The sequence below is a fragment of the Lygodium microphyllum genome, chromosome 4 (assembly GCF_053477565.2).
Source record: "Lygodium microphyllum isolate KBCC chromosome 4, Lygodium_microphyllum_v1.1.10, whole genome shotgun sequence".
In the NCBI taxonomy this organism is placed as follows: Eukaryota; Viridiplantae; Streptophyta; class Polypodiopsida; order Schizaeales; family Lygodiaceae; genus Lygodium; species Lygodium microphyllum.
This window is the reverse complement of record NC_141138.1, coordinates 24357061-24379376: the sequence shown is the minus strand read 5'-3', so window position 1 is coordinate 24379376 and position 22316 is coordinate 24357061. Positions and strand designations below refer to the sequence as shown.

The following is a 22316-nucleotide window of genomic DNA, read 5'->3' as shown; positions in this document are numbered from 1 at the left end:
AAAATTTGCAATTGCATTGGATTTTTGTATTGCAATCACTATACTTGACATTTGTATTTTAGCATTTTGAGTGATTCAAGGCGAGTATGCTGGCAAGAAGTTGATCACTCACTTTTTCGTGCTTGCATTTCCAGTTTTGCTCCATTTTTAGGACTCACTTTTTGTATTTCCTCTTATCTTGAAAAAATCATGAAACTGTCAAAAGAAAAAGGAGAAAATGCTCTTAGTTAAAAGTTTTCACTAGGTGTTACCCATATACTTGTACACCATTGAATAACATCAATCTTGATGAACATGTTGAGCTTCTATTGAATGAGCATTAAAGGCAGGAAGTGATCCATATGTAGCTTGTGTAACTACAACCATGTGCTCATTTTAGCATGCCTACACATCTCTTAAGGCAATGCTAAAGCAAGTCTAGTCTCCCTATCTAGAGAGGCTCCCAAATCTATGTATAAGTGTCACCATTTAAGATGGCACAAACATTGTGAGAGAAGCCATTCACTGCCTACCTAGTGGCCAATTAGCAAATTTAGTAAAAACCATCAATTTAAGTTGGCTGACCCAAGGGCTACACAAATAAACATCAAGAGGAGCCATTCACAACCTATCTAGTGTCCAATTAGCACCTTTAGCAAAAGCCATCAATTAAGCTAGCTAACCCAAGGGCCATTGAAAGAACTCTAAAGCACTCACATTCAACACTCTTATATGTATGCTTTCCCTTTCCCTAACGTGTAACTTTCATCGAGTGATTTGCATCACACCTCCCATGTCACTTGTCACAACATTTTTCTTTTCTTGTTAGAAGGATAATCCAAAGTCTTATCTTACATAGAAGCTGAGTTGTTATCTCTTGTACAAAATGAAAAGAGAACTAAAAAACACTCGAAATGATGAATAAAGACCAAATAATGTCATGTACATAATACAAGATAAAGGTAGAAACATTTAGGAATAAAGGCACACATATATGCCACAAGAAAAAGGCTTAAAACATTTTGCTTCCTCGTTAGGCTTGATGGCAAGATCACACAACACAACTATCCTTTGCTTTGCCAAAAATAAATCCTTAAGGGAAAAAATGGTATGATACATTCAGTGGTACCTGTTTGATAAAGATACAAGTGTCAATTTTGGGCTGGGATGCTAGACTCGTAATTGACGGATGGTCGATGTCCATAATCACTAATAAGGAACAAAACATGCTATTACATTCCATGTGTTTCAAAAACATATTCAATGTTTTGATGATGCAACTTTCCTCTCACTTTCTGTGAGTTCCTCAACCTCTATTGCCTATAGGATTAACAAATCATTGCAAAAAATTTATTGGACATTAGATCTTTAGTTCCACAAAGATCACTAGTTTCAAGGACACCTGGATGTCCTGGAAGAGAGTTCTTTTAAGGATCAACTTCTATGTCCCACCACAGAAGACTAAGTGGGATTCAACTAATTCAGCAAAAGCAATTCAAGTGGTGCTTCAATTCTCAATCAAGAGCTGTTCACTCAAGCTCACAGGACTTTGGAGATAACCTCTATGTCAAGTACTCCACTGCAAGGACGATGAGAAGCACCACTTATTGGGTCTGCTTAAGGGGATTCTCACTAAAGGATGATTTGCATATACATCTAATGGAGAAGACTGCTTTGTCATTGTGAAGACATCTAGCTGAAGATAACGGATTTGGAGTGCTTGCCCTTGCTCCTGCTTCAATATCCTTAAACATTGGTGAACTACTATTGAAAATTGTTTCAGTTTGATGGTTCTCTGAGGCATAATCAATCAAGGGAAGTAGAATAACTGGCATCCTGAATTCTACGCTCCAGAATTCCAGCATAGGGTTCAACTTTGTAAGACACTCATCATTTTGAAACATCATGTGTTCCTTCACATATAAAGGTGGACATTAGAATCAGTACATCAATTAATAGGACACCAAACTTGAAGAAAGTTCTAAAAATCAAAACCTGGCATTTGTCCTCCGATGCCTTTGATCCAAGAATGCTATTCGCCGATTGGCATAATCAAAAACGATAATAAAATGCTTGAGCATTTCGGCACATATAACACCAGCACAGTAGCCGGAGAGGCCCATTTGCTGGCCGCTTTTGTTGGGAACCAAAGCCGTGAGATCAGTGAATGAGCAACCCGCTATTTCAAATGCTTGCACATTCCCATACTCTGCCTGCAAATTAGCATACATAGTTTAAGGTTACATGTGCACACAGCCTCTGCAAACCAAAAAAGAGAAGTTACTAACTATAAAAATAGACAGTAACCTGAGAAACATATAACGTACGCCCTCCTCTACCCAGTGCAGCAGGTACATCAGCTGACTGATTGTTGTCAAAGCCTTGTACAGCAGTGTTGGGAAACATCAAACCTGGACCAGCAGCACCTGTATCCAGCATCAACAATGCTTCACGCCCATTAATTTTTGCAAGTATATGTGGAACTCTATCATACAGGTACATCCTCTGCAGCAGACAATGCTAGCAATTTTAGTCAAAACATCCAGTATAGCATGCAATGCTCACTGCTTCAATGTTGCAGCATTCTCGGACCTGCCATCGTATATTACATCCACGTGGTGAAGCCTTGTATTCAACTGGATCATATAAAGACAATGTCCTGTCTATATGAGACATTTCTACTATAGAGCCATGAAATATCTCAAAGCCACAAAGCCCATCAGCATCTTTTAATAATTTGTCTATGCCAACCTGCAATGAGTATCACATATTGCAAATGATAGCTGAAGCATCAAGTAATACATAAATAATAAAGACATGCCAAAGCATGAACTTGAAAAATCAATTCAGGCCCAAATAGGCTTTTAAAAAGCTTGAGCACTGGCCTGGACAAAAATTGGATCCTTGATCTTCAAGCGTCCAACCTCAAAACTGGATCCTCTTGAAAACCGAGTTGTCAACTGCACGCATGTTGGTGAGAGATCAAAAAATTACACGCACTTCAAAACCAGACCATTGTATGCATATGCATTGGGAGATCACAGAATAAGTTCCATTTTGAAAAAGATTGTGTCATGATTTTAACAATTCAGAAGAATACTTAGTTCTGAGCAGGATAAAACTGTGTCCTTGTAAAGGCTAATTCATGAATCCAGAAAAGCTGTCCATTTAGTTCAAGGTCTTCAGGAGACCAACATATTTGGACCGACAACGGAACCCTATAATCTCATCTTAAGCTACTCTCCTCACCACTTGGCCACCCGAAATGCTAGTTGCATGCACTTCCCCAAAGGTGGACAAACCGAGCTGCCTTGCCTATGATCACAAAATGTGACACGAAGTGGTCAAGAACCTCAGTATTTCACAAACTTAAAAATTACTAGCTTATCACAATCATATGGATGCCCCTACCTTTCTTTGAGTGATTGCCAGTGTGCCTGTCCCTGTATCAACAATGAAATACCTGTTGGGCCAAATCCAGCCGAAAGGAGGAAAATAATAAAATGAAAAAGGAAACTTAGTTACTACACAGCCTCTCACTTATGTTTTACTGAAAAGAATAAATCCAATGTAAATCCAGTGGAACTGACATACCCAACTTCTTTACCATCAATGAGTGGTCGGACAACATAATGGCCAGTCCTGGATTTCGTCATCTGCAAGTCAAGCGTGATTATTTTTACTTGAACAAAAAAGAAGCTGTGATCTGTGAAAAAGCTACGTCTTTCAAGGAGTTCAGTGCTCATTCAAGGTCTTTACCTGAACGTACGGAGAACAAGATTTGTTGAACTCAGCACGTGGGTACCGATGGTTGTGACGAGGAAGTATTAAAGTATCTGGAAATGTATAAGCAGAATCATTCACTGTAGAGCTTGCTGTCACTTCCACAATTCTAAAAGTCTCTTGTGTTGTTGCAGAAGAAGAGCGCACGGAGAGCATTGGTAAACGAATGCTGCGATTTGGCTACACAGAAAAAACAGTACTTTTAAAGGTTTGCTCATTGGTGAGGATTACTCCAGTTCAACAAACAATTCAGGACCAATGTTTTTCATACCATTATTCGTTGCCAATCTGAGAAAGTCCACCCTCTACCCTGACGAAAACGTGGAAAGCACATCCTCTTCGGCAGCCAAGTATGTTTGTCAATGACAGTTTGTGCCACCACCTAACATAGCACCAGTGTCCAAAGTTTGACAAACAAGGGTAAAAAAGAGCAAAAAACAAGAAACCTAAATCAGCAAATGAACCAAGCATCAAGCCAAATGCATGGACAGTTTTGTTTCTTTTTGTTTCCTTTGCAACTAGAGTATGCTGCCACATGAATGTCAGGAAGGTACAGTGCATGCCATAACCATAGGACATCATGTATCCTTCATTATAACCATGGTAACGACATAAAACATGAAAGGCAGTTATGCAATGGATTCAACTTTGTTAAAAGAGTAAGTAAGAAAATGATGGAAATGTCATGCAATTCCAATGTCGCAACCACTCAGATTTTGTAAAGAAACAACTACGGTCTCAAGAAATTGTGAAGAATGCATGTTCTGCAGAATGAATCATAAAAGGAAGGATTATGATAGATTCCTGATTCAGTGTTTGACTTGTGCAAGCTATTTGCGGTATGGATCACAATGGAGGGACTGCCGATTCAGTGATTGCACCCACATAGTACATATTAAACTGAAAAAAACTACAGGTTCAGAGACTTAAGTTCATATAATTCTGTAACATTGAATGGCTCACTCTCATTTGGACCTGTGTGATCATGTTTGATATTTGATTCAATGAATGGAAAATTCCATCAAACGATCAATGTGATCTCATGTATATGGATGCCGACCATTGACGGATTCAATCTGTGTGAAAGATATTAACAGTGAAGATTCTCATTATTTCTTTTAGCCATATGCATGAATGTGGGAATATTTGACTAGTAAAATAGGATACTTGAGTATTGTCCTTTAGAAATAAACACTACCTAAATCCTTTTTGCATTTACAATGTTGGGGCTCAAACCTGATTATAATGAAAATGTTACTTTCTGAAGTTGAGCAGTGGTACAGCAGGGAACCAAAACTAATGTTAGGAACAGCATGAAGCGGATCAGCAGACCTCGACATCTAATACCAGGTCAGAATAGCACAAATAAGGGAAGCAAAAGAATACAACATGATAATCAAAGAACACAAGATATGCAAGGTATAATGAAATGGGCTGCCATCAACCGTCTTTTGCCTCTTCAAAGCATGAGACTTTAACCCTTTCAGTGTATCCCACATGGATGACTTTATCGTAGGGCAAACTACCAACAGATGTGCATAAAGGGCTCCAAGCATAGAGCCAACCCTACTCTTTTGCTGCTGCTTTCTGACCATAGGCACATACAACTCTTGCATCAGCTTGTCATGCAATGTTCCAGCCCAATTAGGCACTGCTATATTTTCTGCATACCACAAAATACCAAAAGTCTCTCTAGTAATAGTATCTGTTTTGATGAAGAGAAGGAATCTCTCCATAAACCACTTCATATAGTGTCTCCTTTTAGAATCGGCATTCCATAACATATATTGGTTCCTACTACCTGTTCCATTTCCATAACTCCTTTAGCATAGCCTCTTCAGTGCACCACCAATGCTTCACATGATTATTCAACTCTGGAGCAAAGACTTCAGATAACAAAGATGGAAAAATATCAAGTTTACCCCCATTCTTGCCTGTGTCATAACATATGGCCAATTTTTGCATGGCGTGAGGACTATTTGTCCAAGACTTCCGAGGTAACTCTGTCACGAGGACGTGAAAATTTGATGCTTTGCTTATGTTTAATTGACATTTGATTAAAGGATTAATCAAATGTGCAATTAAAAGATGCACATGTGAGGTGCAAGCTACTTTTTTACAGTTGAAGGCCCAAGGACCCTGTGAAAAAGATGGGTGTCAAAGGCAAAAGATGTAACAAGTTACACTTGTTAGATTCTAGGTGAATTTGGGTGTCAGTTTGTCCCTAGGACCATTAATTGGCCATTAAGTGTTAGTGGTGACACTAGGAACTAGACATTAATTAATGGATTAATGCTTGCCCAAGGGTCAATTAATGCATGGGACCACTTTGGGTTGCAAATGGCCTAGCCAATTAATTTTGGATGGGCAAGGTCAATTTTCTGGGCATGGATTAGGGGCTGAATTAATTTTCAAAATTAATTAATTCTGAAAATTAATTAAATGGCTGAAAATTGCTGAAAATGGATTAAGAAAGTTGCCACTTGGCAAAACTTTCCCATGCAAGTGGGGGAAAGGCTAAATAGGGCTGAAGGGAGAGGGAAATCTCGTTTTTTCATTTTGGAGCTGTTGGATAGAGGGGTTGGACTGTTGCTGCTAGCTTTTGGGGCCAATTCCCAACCATTGGAGACCATTTTGGTGATGGAGATTGCATATTCTTGACCTTGGGAAGCTGACAATTGCTGCTGATGCACTTTCTCCTAAAGATCACAATCTCTGATGCTCCTATTGTTGTTGGTGCATCCGTTTGGGGCTGGTGTACACTGCAGATTTTCTGTGTTTCACTGTCTCTCTCTCTCTCTCTCTTCTCTCCGTGTTCACTCTCTCTCAGTCTTGGTTCCACGCTTCCGCATCGCTGCACTCTGACAAGATGTTCTCACTAAGAGTCTTGCAAAGGCTCAACATGAGCATTGCATTAGACTAGTGGGAGTTGGTTAAAGGTTCGCTTAAAACCTTTAAGTGGGAGGTTGTTGGGTGCAAAGGCCCTTATGCTACTCCTGTATATATATTTATTTACACATGTGAACACACCCTTGTGGGTGTAAGTATAACGCACCCTAGGTATAAATATATTCTTTTATTCTTTGTGTACCACATTGGTACACACACATCTCTCGACTCTTCACTCTCGCTGCATTGCACAGCTGAACACACCTTGATTGACGTGCGCACTTCCTGAGTGCTTCCTCTCGCACTCTTCAATGCCTCGGTGGCAGCTGCATACTCTGCCTCTGTAGTAGACAATGCAACACACTTTTATAGCCTAGATATCCAAGAGATTGCCCCCCCTATAAACATGAACACATATCCTAAAGTAGACTTCCTGTAGTCAGGATGACCAGCATAGTTTGCATCCGTGAAGCCAAGAACAAATGGCTTCTACTTCCCAAAGCAGATACACAAATCCTTTGTGCCCTTAAGGTATCTCATGATACCCTTCACTGGTTCCCAATGCTTTTTGCAAGGATATGCCATGTACCTGCTAACCACTCCTACCGTAAATGCAATGTCAGGACATGTGGCAACCATAGCATACATCAAGCTACCAACAGCTGAAGCACAAGAAATCTTGGCCATCTCAACCTTTTCATCATCAAATGTAGAGCTGTCATCTACACTAAGTTTCACATATCGAGGCAACGGTACACCAATGGCTTTCCCCCCTTCCATATTGAAACACTGCAAAACCTTAGTAACATACTCCTGCTATGATAGATAGAGAAGACCCTTCAATCTGTCCTTAAGTATACGCATGCCAAGAATATGATTAGCCTCACCAAGATTCTTCATATCAAAGCTATTTGTGTAGGCTTGTTTCAAGAAGTCCAAATCATGAACATCCTTACCTACAAACAGTATGTCATCCACATACAAAACCAAGAGAAGAAGGCTGCCATCTGCTGCCTTCTTGGTGTATAAGCAATGATCAACTTGAGATCTATGGAATCCCTAGGATTACATAAATGTATCAAATTTATGATACCATTCTCGTTGTGCCTGCTTCAACCCATACAAACTCTTGTCGAGTTTATGTACCATGTGCTCTTTTCCATGTGCAACAAAACCCTCAAGTTGCTACATATAGATCTCCTCATGCACATCATAATGTAAAAAAGCTGTTTTTGCATCCATCTATATGAGTTTCATATCTTCAAATGCAACCAAGCCCAAAATCGTTTGTAAAGTAGTCATTTTGACTATTGGAGAAAAAATATCATCAAAATCAATTCCATGTTCTTGCTTGTACACTTTAGCAACCAGTCGTGCCTTGCACCTTGGCAAAGAACCAGGAGTGACTTTTATTTTGTAAACCCATTTGCATGGTAGCACTTTCTGCCCTTTAGGCAAATGCACCAAATCCCAAGTGTCATTTTTCATGAGAGATTCCATCTCTAACAGCATAGCCTTATGCCATTTCTTGCTATCTTTTCTGTCCATTGCTTCCTTGAAGCATGACAGTTCACCACAATCTATCAACATGACATTATCAGTCACATAATTAACACCACGAACAAACCTATCTGGCTATCCTTGCATTCTGGTCGACCTACGGACCCAATGATCAAATTTGCTGGCTGTTCGGCTTACAAATCTGCATTAACAGCTTGCTGTTCTACAGGTTCAGCATGTTGTACATCTGGTTCTGGTTGTTCCGAAGGCATCTGTACTTGCTGAATTTGTGGTACATCATGGGCAATATCTTGCTGATCATTTCCAGCATTATTCCCTGCATTTTGAGTGATATTTACAGCAGGTATTTGCTGCTATCTAACAGGCATCCTTTGCTGTCCTATCGGTACATCTTCCCGAAATACAACCCTTCTGAGTTCCTCAATCTTTTCAGGTTGTTTGTGCATGCGGTCTTCCTGAAAGATAACATCATTGCTGCGTATAATTTTCCGTTTTTTTGAGATCCCATAACCTATACCCCATTTTACCCTCATCACCATTTCCTAGGAAAATACATTTACAAGACTTTGGCTCAAGTTTTTTGCATTCTTCCTTCTGAATGTGCAAAAATGCCTCGCAGCCAAACACTCTCAAGTAAGCATACGAAGGTGGCTTGCCCGACCAAGCTTCTTGAGGAATCCCAGCCCCCCCCCCCCCCCCCAAAGACTTGTTTGGTGACCAATTAATCAAGTGTACGGCTGTCATAATATCCTCTGCCCAAAATTCATGAGGGAAAGCAGCATGTGACAGCATTGTACGGACCCTGTCTTAAATGGTCCTGTTCATACGTTCTGCAACACCATTTTGGGGTGGATTGTGAGAAGCGATGAGCTTCCTTTTCATCTCTTTGTTGTTACAAAATTCCTGAAAGGCTTTGAACACACATTCCCCACCATTGTCAAAGCGAAGACACTTTAATGTCTTGTTGGTCTGATTTTCAATAAGTGCCAAGAATTTTTTAAATTTATCCAAGGCCTCGTCTTTACAAAGGATTGGATAAACCCATACTTTGCGTGTGGCATCATCAACAAAAGTAATGAAATACTTCTTTACCCCTAGAGATAACCCTCACATCTGACATACATCTGAATGTACCAACTCTAAGGGTGAAGACTTTAGAGAAAGAGATTTCTTATGTGATGTTTGAGCATGCTTACCATAAATACAATGATCACACTGTTCGAAATCAGCATACCTCAAAGACGACAAATAACCCAAACTATGGCGACTACATGGTTACACACGCTAGATACATACAAAGGATACAAAGTAACACTTTTGGAGCCCTTGGCAACAATGCAAGATCCCCTACAAATATTCCATTTGCTATCCGCAAAAGTGATGTGTGATAGCCTTCATCATCTAGTTGCCCTGTGCTTATCAAGCTCTTCTTGAGCTGAGGTACATGCCTCACATTATGCAAAACAAACATGGAGCCGTGCTGAAATTCCAATTTCACATTGCCAATGCCTGCAATTTTACATACATAATTACCCCCTAAGTGGACAACACCATGTGCACCACCATTGTAGTCAGAAAACCACTCATGATGTGGTATAACATGAAAAGACGCACCTGAATCGAGTATCAAAGTGTGCATGTCAACCTCAGACTCTGTAAACAATACATGTGCACTCAAAGAAGAAGCAAGAAGTACATCATCGTCACTCTTGTTCTCATGAGTGACCACATTTACCTCCTCTATCTTCACACTACTCTTTTTTGCAGGCTAGTTGTCCTTTTCCTCAGCCTTGTTGTCTTCAATGTTTTTGTTTTTGCCTTTCTCTTTCTTCAATTGAAAACAGTCATGTTTGTAGTGCCCTTTCTTGCCACAATGACAAAACTACACATTTTTGCCACGAGACTTGCTGCTTGCTCTATTTTCAAAACTGTCCTTTTACTAAAATCTGCCCCTAGTGTGGAATGCATTAGAAAACTTGTTTGCTGAATTATTTTGCTTGTTGAGTTCTTCAATCAACAAAGAACTCTCCACATCAGAATATAACAGCTGAGCATTTGAGTTACTCAAAGCTGTCCTAAAGATATCCCAACTTTCAAGCAAAGTGCATAGCAAGAACATAGCCTTGAACTCATCATCAATATGGAAATCCAAAGCAATCAACTGACTAAAAATTGAGTTGAACTCATTCAAATGTATTATTGTAGCCTGCTGTGGATGTACAGAAGTTCAAGGAGAAGTGAGCGTGAGTGTGTGATGGCTGGTGAGAGAGTCTGAGAGAGTGAAGAGTGAAAGTACGATTCTCGTGTACCAACAATGTGTTGATACACAAAGAATAAAATATATTTATACTTAGGAAACATAAAGGTGCATTCACATGTACATCTAAATAATGTGCATGTACTATATACGAAAGGTTAAACGAGCCTTTATCCCAACAACCTCCCACTTAAAGGTCCGAAGTGAATCTCTCACCAACTTCCACTAGTCGTATACAATGCTCGTGCTGAGCTTTGCTTAGACTTTTAGTAAGAACATCTGCAAGATTGTCTTGTGTTTTGATCTTGGTCAATGTGATTTGACCGTCTTTCAGAATCTGTCTGATGAAGTGATATCGCACATCTATATGCTTTGTGCGTGAATGATACATGGCATTCTTAGCCACATACACAACACTCTGGCTATCACATCCCAAAACTGCCAAGATTCTCTGCAAGTTTGCTCAACCATATAGCTTTCTTAGAAGCTTCAATAGCTGATATGTATTCAACTTCAGTGGTACTCAGTGCAACGATATTCTGCGACCTAGAACACCAAGAAACAACCCCACCAACAACTATGAAGACGGTATATGCCCGCTAGTGGACCTAGGAGTGTCCAAGTCACCCGCCATGTCTGCATCACAATAACCCTACAAACTAAGTACATCCTGCCCATAGCAAATATTATTTTTTTTTTGTACTCTTGAGGTATCTAAGAATACACTTGACAGCCTCCCAATGTGTTTTGCCAAGATTTGACATAAACCTGCTAACAACTCCCACTACATGAGCAATGTCTGGACGAGTAGCAACCATGGCATACATAAGAGAGCCATAAGCTGATGCATAAGAGACTCCCTTCATAGCATTTGCTTCCACGTCATCTTTTGGGCTATTAGCTTTACTATGCTTAAGATAAGGAGGTAAGGGTACCGCAAAAGGCTTAGCTTCAGCCATATTAAATCTATTCAATACCTTTTCAATGTACTTTTCTTCATATAAAAACAGCAATTTCTGCATTCTATCTGTACGAATCCTCATGCGCAAAATATGCTCTGCATTCCCCAAATCTTTCATGGAGAAAGCTGATTTCAGCTGATTTTTGAGAGCATCCAAGCTAGTCTTTCTGTTCCCAGCTAGCAACATATTATCCGCACACAAAACAAGTATGATGGGGCTGCCATCTGTATCCTTTTTCATGTACAAACAATGATCTGCATGGCTGCGTGTAAACCCATGAAATAGCATAAAAGTGTCAAACTTTTTATACCACTACCGTGGTACTTGCTTCAGCCCATATAGGTTGTGTTTTAGTTTACACACCATCTATTCTTTTCCGGGAACTACAAAGCCCTCGGGCTATTTCATGTAAATTTCCTCATCAATGTCACCATGCAAGAAAGTTGTTTTTACATCCATTTGGTATAGCTCTAAGTCCAATACAGCAATGAGAGCAAAAAGCACACGTAGAGTGGTCATCTTCACAACAGGCGAGAAGACCTCTTGGCAGTAAATCCCTTCCTTCTGTACATACCCTTTAGCAACTAGTCTTGCCTTGTACTTGGGTTTCCCATCAACTGTCTTTACTTTGTACACCCATTTGTTTGGAAGAGGCTTCCTTCCCTTGGGCAATGACACAAGATCCCAAGTATCATTTGCATATAGAGATTTAATCTCTTCCTGCATATCTAGCTCCCACTTACTACTGAATTCGCATGACTTGGCCTCTTTGTATGTAAGAGGCTCACCCTCATCTATAAGCATCACATAATGCAAGGAGGGGTCAAACCTATGTGGTTGTCTTCTTACATGTATAGACCTACGTACCCAATGATCAACATTTTCAAGAATTGGCTCTACATTTGGAGGTATATTATTTTCAACATTTATTGGCTGCTGTAAGTCATTTTCAGCATGTTGTTCATGCTATACAGCACCTTCATTTTCATTACCAGCACCTACATTTTCATAATCAGCAAGTCTATCTTGCTGTCCATGACCTTCTTATGCTCCTATTTGCTATCCATCATCATTTGGCTCAAAAATAGCCGGCTGATCATTAGTTTCAGCCTATGGTACAGCACCATGAGGTTTATTTTCTGAAGTAATAGGTGGCTGCAAACTCTGAAATTTGACCTATTTCATATCTTCATTAGAGGCTAAAGTACCTTTCAGCAATTTTGCCTCTTTAAACACAACATTACGGCTGTGAATAATTCTTGGACTGAGGTAACCACACTCTGTAGCCAAATTCACCCTCATGACCATAGCCCATGAAAATGCCTTTGGTGGATTTTGGGTCAAGTTTGTTCCTCAGCTCATCTCTAACATGCACAAAAGCATCACAACCAAATATGCGTAAATGGTCATATGAGGCCGATTTGCCAAACCAAACCTCCTCAAGGATACCATTATTTAAGGACCTGTTTGGAGAGCAGTTCCAAATGTGAACCGTGGTTTTGAGTGCCTCTCCCCAAAAAACATGAGGGAGATTAGTAGTGGACAGCATGCACTGCACTCTTTCACATAAAGTCCTATTATATCTTTCAGTCACCCCATTTGAAGAAGGGCTGTAAGGAGTTGTAAGCTCCCTCTTAATTCAATGCAAGTCACAAAAGAACTTGAATTCAGTAGATATGAACTCACCCCCATTATCAGTTCTCAAGCATTTTAGCTTTCTATCTGTTTGAGTGGTCACAAATGCATAAAAAGTTTTAAAAACAGCAAACACTTCACTTTTCACAAAATAAATAGCCTATTTCTACCACTATTGGAGGTTGATAATAAAGGAATAGGCTGATACCATGTAAAGAAATACCCTAACACAGAAACACAAATAACAATCATACAACAAAGCCCAGACTGATAAAAGAACACAGTTAGGGTTAGGGTAACTCAGAGACAATGAAGACAGAAAATAAATGAGGTGATATAACTACTGAATATACAATGCTCATGCAACAAACACACTATGCAATCAATGAATATTAAACCTCGAACTCCTGTATCTCAAGGATCATGGCAAGGATAATGAGCTGGAGAGTGTGTCGTACTCCGAATGGATCCCTAATCGCAACAAGGCAGCCTCCGAATGTCGAACACCACCAAACACAGCAATGAGAAGCTGGATCTGATGCACACGGCAATGAGGAGAGAAAATGTGCAGTAAAAGCAAGCTGAGGAGAGAGAAAACAGCCAAATGCAGGCAGCAAATGGTGGGCGACAGCTGAGGAGAGAGAAAAACTGGCAAGCGCAGTTGAGGACAGTTGTACAACAGCCTACAGAAGATGGCAGCAGCTGGAGAAGAGAGAAAACTTTCAATTCTACAGCTGCAGTAACAAATGCAAGTGCTGTGATAACGTCACAAGCTATATGACAGCAGATCGATGCAGAAACAGCAATCGCCTGGCTGGAATCAACTCCAAACTGCGTGAAGAAGGCTGGAAAACAGGCACCAACTGATGTAGACAGCAATGACAGCTTCAACTCGGATATCCTCTGCGAACAGGATGTGGGTAGCAAGCTGAAACACTTGAAATCTGCAAAAATGAGATTGAGAACTGAATGGAGAGCAGCATACTTATTTATTGAAAGTTTGGGTCCTCCCAAGTGTCAAAAGATGACATACCAGCAAGACAGTAGGGTTTGCGGGGAGAAACATGGAGTGAACTCGGCAAACATGGAGAGGAGAAGAGAGAAGAAACTCTGATGAATGGAATGATGAAGATCTGAATCATGGAGTGAATGTGATATAAGGAAACAAGGGTGCCGTAGCACAAGGAAGATGATAAAGACAGCCACGGACCACGAACCACAATGTCCTCCTGAAGGGGTGCGAGGGTAGTGGAGAGGCTAGAGAGAAGTGGCGACGGACTGAATGAATCAGCTGTGAGAAATGAATGAGAGAGTGGCCTATAAATAGGCACAGTCAATCTAAGATGGCACCCCTTTTTGGGGCTACAAACCCTAAACGCAAAACGCAAAAACGCAAAAACGCAAAAACACAAACTGTGGGTAAAGGGTGAAGGGTTTCTCAACACCTCCTCTCATGCAACGCTACATGCTGAAGAATACTCATGCAGCAGGTGCCACTTGGACAATGTCCCTCGTAGAAAAATTGTTTACCTGCCCAAGTGCCCTAGTACAAAGATGATGAAAACATGCAATGCATAGAAGGAATGTCGGACTTTGTGTGGTGCCGAGAACCATAAGAATATGCCCATACTCGACCTTGGGAGATGGCTCCATGCTGACCAAGTGACCAAGGTAAAAAGAAGAGAAGAAAGAATATGTAGGGGATCCCTAAGATCCAAGATTTCCACCAGAAAGGGAACCTGCAGTAAAGAACAGTAGACAGAGTGAACTGGAGAACCCGAAACTCAACCTCAGGAGCCACTAGCTCCGTGCATCCATGCTGGAAGGAATACAAAGGCCTCATCACCAAGTTACGGCTGAACCTCTGAGGTCCCGATCTAGGTGGTACCTGAAGATCCTGGATATCAATAGAAGAGATGACTGGTCGAAGACAGCCACCCCAAGAAAGTAGAGAATCGGTGAAGAGCTTCATGTGGAGTGGGTTCCCCCTCTGAGGTGGGAGATGGAGGGGCCCCCGTTGAAGTCGAAGAAGAAGTAGATACCTCCTCTAAGGGCAAAGAAATAACATCCCCCTCTAAATCCCCCTCTGAAATAGATAGGGAATAGAAAAACTCATGGATCACGGACTCCGAAATGTTTGGTGACGAAGAAAGTGCCGCCAGTCGTATTGAAGAGGGTATCCGGGGTGCCAAAGAGCTCCCAAAGGTACCTCTTGAACCTGAGTAGTCAAGGGTAGGGAAGGATGGGGCTTAGAATAAGCAAGAGGTGGGCAACAGACGTTGTCTCTCAATGGAGCGGACTGGATAGTCGAAGAAGAGGAAGGAATCAAGCAGACACTATCTCTCGAAGGAGCGGACTGACGAGGAGACGGTATCAAATAATCACTATCTCTTGATGGAGTAAACTGCAAAATTACGGACCGTGGTAGCCACTATACCCGAAAATAGGTGGGAGAAGACTGTCGCTGACATTGCGACAATCTCCAGGAGGTCGTAGCGCCAATCGATCCTCCATGTGCTCGAAAGGACTTAGTGCGCATCGGATGTGTTTTATTGCCTTGAGCATAGTACTCTGATAGCCGATGCAAAACAATCTCTGTGACCCAGAAAAAAGAGATGGCACAAGGAGTGCCTGGTGGAAGATGCATATACTCCGGGGGAATGGGGAGCAAAGGTTGAAGTCCGCAAGCATCGATGGTGTGTTCGGTGATGCCACAATAGGAGTACCCACTAGTCTAATCATCTGTTGGTAAAGAAGCCATGGGTACCAATGTGCCTTGCTGAAGAAGGAAGAGGTCAGCCACCATGAACCACGAACCGCAGTGTCCACCTTAAGGGGTGTGAGGGCAGTGTGAAGCGCGAATTGCAATGTCCGCCTCAAGGGGTGAAAGGGTAGTGAAAGGGTTGAAAGTGAGCTGCCAGTGGAAGGAGGATGCAACTAGTAGTAAGAGGTTGCAACCAGTAGAAAAACGTAGGTGAGGAGAGAGAAAGACTAAAAACGTAGGCAGCAGGTGAGAAAAACTAAAAGCGCAGGCAAGACAACCTATAGGAGAGAGATATACTAAAAACGCAAGAAAAAACAGTAGCAGCAATCAATATGCTGAAATCAACTCCGAACAATGTGTGATAGGCTGGAAACAGGCGCCAGACTGTTCTAGACAACAATGGCCAGCTTGGACTGCGATGTCCTCCGTGTTCGAAGTGTGGGCACCAACCTGAAATACCTGAAATATGCAAAAACGAGATTTTAATACAACGGAAGAAGAAGAGAAGTGGATGCCGAACCCGCCATCGGTCTTTGCCTTCACTGAAGTGGAGAATCTTTGCCGTTGTTTGAGCAGATCCAGCTCTGATACCATGTCAAAAGATGACGTATCAGCGAGACAGTAGGGTTTGCGGGGAGAAATATAGAGTGAACTCGGCAAACGTGGAGAGGAGAAGAGAAAAGAAACTCTGATGAATGGAATGATAAAGATATGAATCATGGAGTGAATGTGATACAAGGGAACAAGGGTGCCGTAGCACAAGGAAGATGATGAAGACAGCCACTGACCACAAACCACAATGTCCTCCTGAAGGGATGTGAGGGTAGTGGAGAGGCTGGAGAGAAGTGGTGACGAACTGAATGAATCAGCCGTGAGGAATGAATGGGTGAGTGGCCTATAAATAGGCACAGTCAGTCTAGGATGGCTCCCCTTTTTGGGACTGCAAACCCTAAACACAAAATGCAAAAACGCAAAAACGCAAACTGCGGGTGAAGGGTGATAGGTTGAAGGGTTTCTCAACAAAGTGGGTTTGTGCTTATGGGACATAGACACTCTCTAGGATCACGCTTCTTTTAAATAAACAAGGTTTCTTCACTAATTAAGCAAGTTTTGGGGCTGTTCAAGTAAAGCTAATGCATTTTTAGCTCAACAGTGGAATGTATAGCAAACATGGGGGATATGTGGTGAAGCAAAAAATATGTGTGGAAAGCAAGCTAGCAAGGCAAAGCAAGCAAGCAAGCAAAGGGAATTGCCTTTCAAGGCTGCTATGGAAATGTCGCGAATATGGTGAATCCAGAGTTAACTACTTCAAAGCAACCCAAAATGAATAAATGCGCATGGATGGATGTTTACATGAACAAAATGCCAATGCATTTGAGTTAGACAAAGGGAGATGCAAGATGTCATGCTCATGCAAAATGCTATGTAATGGTGACACTTGGATAGTGCCCTCGCAAGGGGATTGTTGACTTGCCCAAGCGCTCTTTGACAATCATGTATTCTTGATTGTGCAGATGAAGATACAATATTCAAAAAATGTACAAAAAATGTAATGTTTAAATCAAAATTTGTAAGCATCATCAATGTCACTATCAAGAGAAGAAGTCAATGTAAAGATATGCTAGGGTTTACACTGAGGAAACATAACATGTACGACCAAGACTACAACACAAAGACTCAAACAGAGACAAGTAAAACTCAAACCCTATACGCAAAACGCAAAATACAAAAACTCAAAGCTCAAATATAAATACAAACACAAAGAAGAAACTCTGAAGTGAATGAATGTTGTAAATGAATGTAAGAGTGTACAAAAATTACCCAAGGACAGAGCATGGCTACTAGTCTCACATCCATTCCTTGATCGACCACCATCTCCCTTTTTGAAACAATCGTCACCACAAAAAAAAACAAACAAACAAAAAGCGTTCACTATGGTTCCATCCATCTTTACAAGACTTGGTAGGCCACCAGGCAACTGACGTGCGTCCTTTGTCCAATTCCTTGGTCTCTCTAGGGTGACTTCTTGGACTCTCTAGCTCAGATTATGGGCCGAAGAGGGAGTGTTGAGTGACATAAGCATTACATGTTGAATTAGCCACTTAAACAACCCCAAAAATGCTTAATTAAAGAATACCCTAAATTGGTGCACGGTTCAAGAGACTTTTAAAACGGTGTGCAGTACAAGGTCCTATAAACATTCTACAAATAGGCATGCTACCCTCCATTCAATTCAATCTCATTTTTTCAGGTTTCAAGTGTTATATCTTTGCTGCCCACACCCCGTTCGCAAGAACATCTCAGTTCAAGCTGCCCCTTGTTGATTGCATCCATTTGGCGCTTGTATTCACTCTCCATCTCCTTCATCCAACTGTCACCTCCTGATCTAGTCACCTTCCATACTGCGTTCATTGCTAAGCATCCTCCCCACCTGTCACGCGTCACCATCAGCCTTGCATTTGTATCATCTAAGCCATCAAGAGCAATCATCTTCAACTAAGAGCTATCACCATCAACTACGAAGCTTGCGTTTGATCTTCTCTCTCTTTCTAGAGCTCTTCTGCACTGTCGCATTCTTCCTATTGCTTGCATTTGCACTCCTCTTCAAACACCCAATGTTTCTCTTTCCTTAGATACTTGCATTTTTCAATCTCTCTCTGCTCACTACCTATTTGCATTAGATCTAACTTCCACAACTACATTCGCTAGTGTTCAACCCTCAGAGGCTACCTTGCTACATTTCGGGATCCACTTGAAGTATGATACACTCTCTAGCTCATTACCTAAATTTACCTTGGTCCTTGAGACAAGGAGTTCGAGATTCAATTCATTCACTACATAGTGTGTTTGTTGCATGAGCACTCTATTTTTAGTAGACATTCACTTCAATATTCTCTCTATTCATTCTCTCTAAGTTACCCTAATCCTAACTCTGTTCTATCAGTTTGTTCTTTATCGTACGATTGGTTTTGTATTTTGTGTTTAGAGCATTTTTTCACAAGTGATACCTTAGTACCTTAGGGATTGTACTTTCATTATCATTCTCACATAGTGGATGTGACCTTCCAGCAACTCTCCTCTCTCTTGCTGTTCATTTGTTCAATGTGAGTGTGTGCGAGTGTTTGCATGTTGTTGAATCCTAAGCTAACGGCCATAATACAATTGGTTATAGCAGATTAAAATGACCAATCCTGTCATAAATAGATAACAACTATCAGAGCTCCATAGTTTCTCATGCTGGTTCAATGACAGGGCTCACAGCCAAGAGATAACATATGCACATACTGTTAACAAAAGTAGCTTAAGCAACGTGCCAAAACTTATCATGAATGAAAAGCTTACATCCTTATTTTTCAGTCTAACATCAAACACCAACTCTGAAGCATTTGATGTGGCCGCATGATGCTGAATCTCAAGGGCTGTTTGGGCTTCCTCTGTTACCCAGTAACCTGTTCGAATCCAGGCTGTTAGCAGGCAAGCCTGCAAATAATACAAGTCATCATATTATTGACCAGTAAAAACATGCACTCAAAAAAATAGCCAGAATCTGAATTAAAGCAATGTATACCTCACCCTCATCCATTTCTAGCCTTAGTACACGGCCACCAACATCGGCATACCATGTGCTGCTTCTTTTATCATGACCCCACTCTTGAGTAATTTCTTCGTTCGTGAACTTTTCATAAAAACGGCCATCCATGCACCACTGCATGTTCCACTCACTAGGTATACCCCAAGTTATAGTCTTGCCTGAAGTAACATGTCCACATACCCCACTGTAATTCTTGATCTGATTTTTAAGATAGCCTTGAGACAAATACCTTGAGACGAATAAGAAGCACCCACCTGTCACACTGATATGCTCCCCTGGAAGATAATCTTGCAAGCCCATAGCAGAATAAATGCACTTAAGATGCTCATCCATAGCTGCACTGCGAAGTACTTGTGTCAGAGCATTTTACTGCGGATTTAGCATCTACCCATAAAACAATAGCCCAAACATTAACTTTTCCACACCAGTATGCAAAAGAACTGATAACCCACATGCCAAAACTAAGGCTGTCACCTGGTTGAGCCAGAAGGTGCAACACTGCAAAAAGCTTGCTGCTGAAATGTCTCCTGTGGCTCTTCTTGCACAGACACACTTCCTAAATTCAGATAAGAGGGCAATGTAAGGGCTTCTTGTTTTAAAGCATATAAAGAGTAAACATGGCCTGTCAGAGAGAACCAGCAGCTAATCATAATTAAGAAGCCAGTGAGTCGCCATTGAATATTCCTATCCGCACAAGAAGTTTTAGACATTTTTCCATGTGGGAGAAGGGGCTCTTTTCCCTTGCTTTCCCCTAGGTGTTCAACATCATGAGCTTCTACTTGGGAGGCACTGTGTACCTTGCTAGGTGCATTTGGGGACCCAGGCAGTTGGTCCAAGATCCTTTAGTGTTCAGCATAGTGAGGGAGCGACCGTATACGTAGCTATGGGTTTTGGATCAGCGGCCCTTGCCCCCGACCTCACCTAGCTGAGGGAGAGCCTGCATACCTAGCTATGGGTGGGGCCAGCAGTCCCCTGCCCCCAACCGCACCTAGCTAGATGTGGTTTGGGGCAGGGGGACTGCTGGTCCCACCCATAGCTAGGTGGGGTCGGGCGCAGGGGGCTGGCCCCACCCGTAGCTAGGTATGTGGTCCCTCCCCCGCAGAAGCTCACGATGTTGTCATAATTCACAATGTGAGAATCATAGTGAGAATTTGTGTAAAACTTCTTGTGCTGCCGTTCGATGTGTGCTTGATGAGAGTTGGTGATTTTTATGAATTTCGAGATTGAGGACAAGTGACTCTATGAACAATGCTCGGTCTAATGGACTACGAACGAATTGTGTGATTATCACAATCAGTAGAGGAGCGTACCAAGAGCAAAGGAGGAGAGGGGTCTGCTGGCGCCAGATTGAAGGAGGGGCGAGGTCCATTTTCTGGCAGCCAGGGACAACCGCAAGCCCGCTGCGCAAGTAGTAGCAGTGGAGGAGAAGAAATGCGTCCTGGATACGACGGGACTCAGAAACGCGCACCTTCTGACGGCGGCTCCACTGACGGCAGCTCTCCTGAAAGATGACGCGAGTGCCATGTCCATCCAGACGCAGACGGACTGATTCCTACCCGACAGAACAAGGTCGCATGTGTGTGTGAAATCAACAGACACTGCGATTCATATCATGCAAAAAGTCCTCGAAAACGAACAGGAACTTGCGAAGGTTCCTGGGGGCGACATTGTTGTCTTTTGTTCTTATTACACCTCACTCTTTTTTTTCCTTTTTTTTTCTTTTTTTATTTTTGCCCAGTGACTGGAACAGCACCTCCAAAATCTAGGGACCGGATTTTCTTTAAAACCTACTCTCCAAGGTCTTTACGCTTGCAAGAATAAAGATGTGAGATACAAGAAATTAGAACAAAGAACTAGAATGGGTCTAAGCAAAACAACTAAGAGTTGCACCATACCCAAGTATATGGACATGTGAATGTGCTTTGAGGACTCCAGGTCTACACAACTACACACAACAATATAGAGAGTTTACAAAAAGGAAGAAGGTGAACACAAAAAGGAACATAAAATGCACTAGTGTTTCTCGCGCACAAAATGCTAGGTCACTTCGCGACAGCTTCACTGCCTTGAAGCGGCAAGCAGTTACCATGCTATCGCACGGCAACTCCGCTCAACAATCCATTTTTCATCTTTCTCTCTCCTTTTTTTCCTCCCTCTCTCTCTCCCCTAAATTCCATCTCTTTCTCTCTCTCCTCCCTTTTCATTCTCTCTTTTTCCTCTATTTTTTATTCTCTCTCTTTTTAAATTTTACTTTTTCTCTCTCTATAATTCTCTCTACATGTTCTCTCTCTCTTCTTCTTCTTCTTCGTTCACTTTCTTCCCCCCCCCCTCACTCTCTCTTAAAGTATGTAAATTTTATCTTTTCCCTATATATAATTCTCTTTTTATGTTTATATTCTCTCTCTCTCTCTCTCTCTCTCTCTCTCTCTCTCTCCTAATTTTCCTTTTTTTCTTCTCTCCCTCTCTCCCTTTTAAATTTTATATTTTTTTTCTCTCCTTCTCTCTCTTTTAAATTTTATCTTCTCTCTCTCTCTTTCCCCCTCTCTCCTTCTCTCTCCCTTCCTCTCTCTCAAAAAATATTTAAATTTTAAAAAAATATCTTTTCTCTTTTTTCCCATCTCTCTTTCTCTTTTCCTCTTTCTTGTTCTTATTTTTCTTCTCTCTCTCTCTCTCTCCCCTCTCCTCTCCTTTCCTTTTCTCTCCTCTTTTTTCCTTTTTTTCTTCTCTCTTTAAATTTTTTTCTTTTCTCTTTCTTTTAAATTTTATCTTTTCTCTCTCTATAATTCTCTTTGTGTTCAAATTCTCTCTCTTCTTCTTATTTTCTCTCTCATTTTCTTCTCTCTATTACTGCCTCCTCTCTTTTCCTTTTTTCTTTTCCTCTCTCTCTCTCTTAAATTTTCTTTCTATAATTCTCTCTCTCTGTTCCCCCTCTCT

General features: G+C 41.3%; 1 protein-coding gene across 2 annotated transcripts; it reads right to left on the bottom strand.

Annotated features, from left to right (window-relative positions):
* Window positions 1-974: 974 nt before the first annotated feature.
* LOC148036888 (uncharacterized) lies at window positions 975-21044 on the bottom strand. Of its 2 annotated transcripts, XM_087675807.1 has the most exons (15): window positions 20693-21044; window positions 19857-19938; window positions 19637-19722; window positions 19359-19540; window positions 19133-19270; window positions 4034-4144; window positions 3739-3942; window positions 3574-3635; window positions 3391-3442; window positions 3229-3294; window positions 2865-2939; window positions 2572-2730; window positions 2287-2484; window positions 1975-2192; window positions 975-1892 (listed from the first exon to the last, which is right to left on the bottom strand). In XM_087675807.1, the coding sequence occupies exons 1-15, from the start codon at window positions 20910-20912 to the stop codon at window positions 1883-1885; spliced, it is 1863 nt and encodes a 620-aa protein (XP_087531933.1). In that variant the 5' UTR covers window positions 20913-21044; the 3' UTR covers window positions 975-1882. The 2 variants fall into 2 exon arrangements, with proteins under 2 accessions (XP_087531933.1, XP_087531934.1); XM_087675808.1 differs by lacking the exon at window positions 975-1892 and having other exon boundaries at window positions 1968-2192.
* Between the last annotated feature and the right edge of the window lie 1272 nt (window positions 21045-22316).